At 43.6% G+C, this 7,384-nt stretch overlaps 1 protein-coding gene across 1 annotated transcript in view; it reads left to right on the top strand.

Moving 5' to 3' along the window:
* Positions 1–7,043, top strand: part of LOC311117717 (large neutral amino acids transporter small subunit 4-like) — a 10,064-nt gene extending 3,021 nt beyond the window's left edge. The window contains exons 4-9 of the mRNA XM_084192645.1: positions 655–798; positions 1,318–1,444; positions 1,638–1,770; positions 2,183–2,256; positions 2,343–2,466; positions 2,737–7,043. Of these exons, the coding sequence (XP_084048771.1) occupies positions 655–798; positions 1,318–1,444; positions 1,638–1,770; positions 2,183–2,256; positions 2,343–2,466; positions 2,737–2,898 (764 nt within the window). The 3' untranslated portion in view covers positions 2,899–7,043. The remainder of the gene's footprint in view (positions 1–654; positions 799–1,317; positions 1,445–1,637; positions 1,771–2,182; positions 2,257–2,342; positions 2,467–2,736) is intronic.
* Positions 7,044–7,384: the final 341 nt, after the last annotated feature.

Here is a 7,384-nt window from a genome sequence, read left to right as displayed (position 1 = left end):
ATTATGGATCCAGGACAGAGGGGAGACCCAGTGTTATAGATGGAGACAGACTGTTAGAACCACCTGCTCTCATGTACCAGCCTCTAAGCCCCTTGTCCAGCCAGTATGTCAACTATGGTCCAGTCTCCAGAGCATTGGACAGATACCTGCAGCACTGGGTAATAAATGCTGGACACATCTGTGGCGTGACCATTAAGACTTTTCCACTGCCCTGCCGCAGCTTTTACAGCTTTGAGATCAGTAGATGATTAACGGACCATGGCCCCAGTCCCCTTGCTTACAGCACAGACCCCCACATGTTACCTTGCCATCCAGGGACCCATGGACTATTTAGACTTCGAGTTTCCCTATTTCCCTACCTCCATGTTGTTTCTGAGGTGAAGCAGCTTGCCCTGGTAGTTTTCCATCACAGCATGTTGAGGAAATGAAAGAAGGCCTATCCTGTACAGTATACACAGTAAAACCTCACTGCAATCTGATAAAAAATATTAAAATCCTGTGTATTATCCTCCAATAATAAATTGAGTTAGCCAAATAGCTAGCATTCTGAGATTTAATGCAGCATCACTGTTTAACCTTCAGTTTTACTGGAGTGAATGGTAAGGTACTGTGTTCTGTTGTTGTTAATCTGTCTCTCCTCCTGTGTCTCCACAGCCCAGTCCTTCATGAAGAGTGTCTTAAGCCCTATCTTCATGCTCAGCCTGATCACCATGTGTGTCACCCAGCTGAGACTTATCTTCTACATGGGAGCCATGAACAACATCCTCGAGTCGCTGTCCGAAAGAGACTTCAGCACAGGTGTGTGTGCGTGCGTGTGTCTTGAAAATGTGTCTTGAACATGGGCATGAAAAGCTATCAATCCCTTGTAGTGTTGATATAGTAGTTTACTTTACAACTAGTCACAGAATTGCTGATTTGTCATTCAAATCTTGTAACCTCCTTTGTAATCTCTCCAACCTGGAGTTGTTTCACACTGCCCTTATTTCAGTCTCTGAATTGCTTCGGCTAATTCTTCTTGCTCTGTCTCTCTTCCTCTTCCTCTTCCTGTCACACTGACTTCTTACTGCCTCTGCAGATGAGAAGATGGAAGTAGGTAAGACTTCAGGCTAGATTAGATGAGCATAGAGCATCTATTCCCCTCTCTGCCTCTGACATTGATTCACTTTGACTTAAGACTCTGGCTTACCTCATGAATCATAACCTAAACTGCAACCCTGTCCATTTTGCTGTAAACACCATGCTATTTTGATGGAGTGTAAGCTTTGGAGGCAATAGTCCTGGGAAATAACATGTCTCTGTTTCTCCTGCCATTCACAGTAAGTGTGTACACCTCCATTTTCGGAGTGCTGCAGCTGCTGTGTCTGATGACCGCTCCAGTGATCGGGTACATCATGGACTGGAAACTCAAAGAGTGTGAGGATGAGAACACGAAGCCGGGCACAAGGTGAGTTTCACATGCATGAACGCACCCAAGCTCACACACACTCACTCATGCGCATGCGCATGCACACACACATACAAACTCCAAAAGAGAATTCCCCTGCATCCCAGATACTCCCGTAGCATCCACAAGACATTTCTATTTTATCTGTATAACCAGAGAGTATGTGTGTAACATATGATGTCCCCTCTGATAGAGACCTTACCCAGCCCAAGCGTCGTGACAGACAGATCCAGAAGATCATCAACGCCACGCGGGCCTTCATCTTCACCAACCTGCTACTGATGGGCTTCGGGGTCACCTGCCTCGTCCCCAGCCTCCCTCTCCAGGTAACTCATCTCTCCATCTCTCCTCCATCTCTCGCTCTCTTTCCTCTCCTCTAGGAGCTTTGGAGAAGCAAACATTTCACTGCGTGTATCCCAGTGTTTTGTAAAGCCCTCCTAGAGGCAAAGGGAGAGAAAGAGGGCAAGGGATTCACATGTTATTGCAGCTGATCCATTGTTTAATTCAACAGTGTCCCCTGGTGGACAGACGTGTCATTACAAGTTATGCAAGTTATTTGCAACCCAGTTTTGGGAACATCTCTGTCAAGCCATTATTTATTAAACATGGACTCCATTTTAGGATGAAGGAACACGGCACTATGCGTGCCCTGGGCCCACCATGCGTGCCCTGGGCCTGTAGATTCTACAACACATCATGTTGAACTATTTGTTTTTCTCCTTTCTTCTCTGCTCTCAGATTCTATCGTTTATTCTACACACCATTGTGAGAGGATTCATCCACTCTGCGGTTGGAGGGCTGTATGCTGCTGTGTAAGTGTCTCAGGAGTGTGTGTGTGTGTGTGTGTGTGTGCACCGTCCCCTCCACACAACCACCTCATGCTGGTTGTCCTCCTTAGGTACCCGTCGTCTCAGTTTGGCAGTCTGACAGGCATGCAGTCCCTCATCAGCGCCCTGTTCGCCCTGCTGCAGCAGCCCCTCTTCATGGCCATGATGGGCCCCCTGAAGGGAGACCCCCTATGGGTAAGAGAGCAACGCCCTTTCACCCTTTCCAGAGTTTACACAAACTACAGCACACCTATTGCTCAGTAATGCTGAAGACCCACGTATTGCTAATGTGCTATAAGCATAATGCTGCAAAGGCTACTGTATTCGAGTGACGTGTAGCAGCCATCTTGTTCTAAAGTAATCTGCCCACATAGCACACACTACTGTCCCGATATGAAAACAACAGAGCCGTTCCCTCCCTTCTTCTGACTGATGATGTCACTTCCTGTGTGTTGTTGTGTGCAGGTTAACGTGGGTCTGCTGGGGTTGACGGTGCTGGGCTTCTGCCTGCCTCTCTACCTGCTCTGCTACAGCCGCCAGCTCCAACGCAAGAAGCAGGAGCGCGAGGAGGACCCCAAGATCTACGTCCAGATTGACAACGGCAGCAAGCCCGAGGCCTTCGTCTAGAGAGACAGACTGACGGACTGAGATTTTTTTCAACAAAGAGAAGGAGGAATGGAGAGTGTGAGGAGGGGAGAGGTCACAGGTGTGACTGAACTGTATGATGAATCGCAACCCCACCCACCAACTCCGATCCCTCAAACCGTCTGCACTTGCACTCAGACGATACGCTCTCTCTCACACACACACACACACACATACCACCATGCCCACTGCCAAACACACTCAGTCAAACCTACAGTATTTGATCACAAATCTCAGAGAACTACAATGATAAACACACACTTTTACACTGCCCAACACATCGACTACGTACACTGTGAAAGACACGCAACAACACACACGTTGTGAAATCTCTTCAACACACACATACACGGTTCCTTTTCCAGTGACACACCACAAAATGGACATTGTTCTTCTTCTCACCACTGAAATGAGAAAGGACAACCGCGGGTCTGTGAGCTGCAGAGAGAAGAAGAGAAGAAGAGGGAGGAGGATCTCCACGACTTTCTCCTCCCTTCCAGTCTCCTCTTTGTTTCATTTCTCTGTTGTTTTTTTATTTCATTTTTGTCAATAATGCCATGCTTACTCTTGCCTGAAAAAGAGGACATTGGTTCTCCGGTCGCCCTGCAAAAAGAACCAGAGAGGAAGCAAGCGTTCAACGCCATGTCGAAGACCTCCTGTGCTGGATGTGGTGACTTGAACCAGATAAAAAGATGACGTCCTCCTCACAATTATAATACTTCACCACCAGTGTTTTTACATGTGTTTTCAATGATACCAGTAACGACGACGAGTATCGCCTCACTTTCTAATTCTGATCCAAGTTAGTCTCGTACTGCACTGGGGGTCTTCTACTTCACACTCTGAGAACTGGTTTTATGATTAGGACATTATTGGAACGTTATTGAAACTTTGTTGGCAATAGGTCTGTATTTTTCTCTGTGGTTGTTACATGTCAATGCCTCTCTATCGTCACAAGTGGTTTGGACTGGAGGTAGAAGCGAGACAGGTTATATAGAAGTTTCAGTACTCCAAATGGTGCGAAGAGTTCATACCGCCATAACGTTCCCATTAGGCTCTGTAATGTTGCCGTCACGTTCTGTAACGTACCCATAACGTTCTATAATGTTGCTTTAATGTTGGGGATAGTCATCATTGTAAATGAATTGGTAAGAATGGAACCTCATCCAACCTTCAGAAGCTAGCGAGTGTTCCTTCCGGTGTCTCAAAGACCAAACCTTGTGACTCAGTCTTCTAGTTTTGTTGTTGAAGACAACAGAAGCGTGGAGGGTTAAAGCTACAGAGAAGCTGTCCTTTTACGACTGTTCAAACAGCTCTAGGGAGACTAGAAAGCGAAGGCTTGTTTTTTGTAACACTCAGAGTTGTAGGTAAAAGCCTGAGGTGATAGCTTTGCTTTGAGCCCTTTTGAGATGAGAGTAAGTGATTAGGCCAATGGGTTTCCAGTGTTCAGTGTGCAGGCCAGTGTTTTACTTCTAGGGAATACTATGTGGATGTGCTAGTGGCTGTGCTTCAAACAAAGCATGGCACAGGTTGAAACACACCTCTTACCAGTAATAATGTGCCACAACAACATAGGGTACAGCACAGCTACACTCTTAGAAAAAAGGGTTCCTAAAGGGTACTTCGGCTGTCCCCATGAGATAACCCTTTTTGGTTCCAGGTAGAATCCTTTTTGGTTCCAGGTAGAACCCTTTTGGACATCCGAATAACCCTTTTAGGTTCTAGATAACACGTTTATTTTCTAAGAGTGTAGGCTAGGTTATCAAGCACCAATGCATGGTCCTATATCACCCTCACTGGATACACTGGCAGTACCACCGACTGGTCTTGTCTTGGCAGTCTGTTTTGTAGTGCAAAATGAATTTCTTATTGACTTTGTGTATTTTCTTTTTGTTTGTGATGACCAGATGTTTTTGTGTCAGGAGATCTGGTTTTCAAAAAGTAATAGTTTTATCAACTGTATTTTACCTGCAATATGATACTGACATACCATTCAAGCTTTTGTTCTGATTCAAGACAAATGTGATTTAGTACAAATGGTTTTATGATAAATGGTTTTAGATAGATAGGAGATGTGTAGCTTAAGGTGAACTGTGGGCCTATACCTGGCACTGTTCTACAGTACCTGAATTACATTGATGAATTTCAATTCTGATTCGCTATAGCAATAAGTACTTATGTGAGTTGCTGAGCAATCCTCTACTCTTCCCGGCAACACATAACCCTATGAACAAACACCGTTGTCCAACCGCACACATACACACACACAATGCAAGAAGGTGGATTGATATAATGTCATGTTTATTACAAAGGTGCTTCAAAATGACAGGAACATAGACTCATGTTTTTCTTGATGTACTGGTCAGGTAGTGACCAACTAGTTCCTGTATCTATCTATGGTCTCACTTACAAAGCCTCACTTTGTAGCAACAAATTACTTGAATTATTGAATTCCAACTTAAACTTTGATTGACTTTTCGAATCAAAAAGGGAGACAGAGAGATGCTTGAATATGATATCTGTTTCAAAATCCACATTCTTGCAGCTGTTGTGAATGGTGTGATCGTGGGACCCAGGTGGCGGGCAGGCAGGTCATGATAGGACTTTATGTTCTTGAATTATCTATCACTGGTAACATACACTGGAGAGAGAGTGTGAGACCTTGATTTATGTAGCTCTATGTCCGCAGATACAGTATTTAGACTGGACAGGATGTCTGCTTTTGCTCAGTCACTCACAGAAGCACTTCCAAAGACAGCCATGTAACTAGCAGATTGCCTCTCTATGTGCAGATGATTTGAGATGTGGATACGGCAAGTTGGTGCCCCACCCTCTCACATCATGACCCCTCACATTGATCCAACCATGTCCAATCCACTGTCCTGAACTGTTGCACTGACAGACCTGTTTCTCTACTGCAGTCTCACACAAACACAACCACCCACCCAAGAGATCTTTCACATACTGGTGATGGAACTGAGAGACAATGCTAGAATCTCCAAAAGCTTCATCAATTAAATAAGTGAGAACTGAATGGCACGTATGCACCTTAGTCCTCGTATCAGGATCTCAATGCTATTATTCTGAATGGCCTGCACTGAAATATAACATAGACAGTGCACCGCTTGCTGGTTCTGCATGTTAGCATAGAATGTATTCCCAGTAGTTTTTTTTATTCATAGAGAAATGACATCGGAACTGCAAGAAACTTGTTATTTCTGTTACTTACCACGGGTGGTCTTAGTCGTTCCTCTTGTATGGTCCCTGTCCCTCAATATAGAACGTCTCCTTGCTACTGACTGCTCTTTGGGCCTGTCTGTTTGGGTCTCTCGGTTTCAAGGATCTACACACACACACACACACACACACACACACACACACACACACACACACACACATACACACACTGATAGAGAAACAGGTCTTGGCATCCTCAACATCCTTACTTTGAACATCACTCTAATTGTTGTTTACATGAATTTATTTTCCGAAAAGAGAAAAAGCATGCATGTATAACCCTGTATAGACTGGTTCTCGTTGCTTGAACATATGACTAGAACTTGCAGGTGGATTCTGATAATGATGCTATACTGTACTCCAGCACAATGAATGTGGGATTGGGATGATCTTCATTCCCTCAGTATGGGAGAATCAGCACTTTTTACACTGCCATACCTTAAACTGTCATTCTACTCAAAATGCCATCACCGTAGTTATTTTCTAGATGTGATATACTTTTACTACTTTCCCCTTCCCTGAGATTTAAAGTGTGATTTATTGACTGGATATTCTCTTATGACGAAAAAGGAGCAATGCTTTTTGGATATCACTTTTTAATGATTGTGTGTCACTTTTAGACATTGAGGGGGAACTTCAGCTGAAACACCAATGCTTTTCCCTGACTTGTACCTAATGTTTTTACTGAAATGTTTATTTTATTGTTTTACATTCTCAATTTTTGGCGTTTGTTTCAATTTGTATTTGATGTCTATATGTTGTATATTGGATCTCAGTTTTTGTTTTTGTCTTATATCACATTATAGCCATTGTTGTTGACATTTTGAGTCATTTTCTAAATGAGAGAAAAAAATCTATATATGAAAAGATTTACATAAACAGATTAATTTGTAAAACAAAGTGTCCGTTTGTAATTATTTGACCTTGTTTGACATTTTTCCATGTTTCCTCAAAGTATGGTGGATTGTCAATCACTCTTAATGCAAAATGTGTTAAATAACCTATATTGTGAATGACATATCCTATGACATCTGTATGCAATATAATAGACAGAAGAAAGCATGGAAGGTCTGCTTTAAGTGGAGGAAGCCTGCAGATGCCGCCTTGCTACTGCTGTCATTCCTGAATCCAACCACCCTAGGGGGGAATTCCATTTCTCAGGGTTAGGCTATTGTAGGTTTCATATTAGCCACATTTTTGCAGTCAGGAGGAGTGACATTAATCATGTCTG

This window comes from Coregonus lavaretus (assembly GCF_964263955.1).
Source record: "Coregonus lavaretus genome assembly, contig: HAP1_SCAFFOLD_1074, whole genome shotgun sequence".
Lineage (NCBI taxonomy): Eukaryota > Metazoa > Chordata > Actinopteri > Salmoniformes > Salmonidae > Coregonus > Coregonus lavaretus.
The sequence above is the reverse complement of the archived record's forward strand: the minus strand, read 5'-3'. Positions and strand labels throughout refer to the sequence as shown.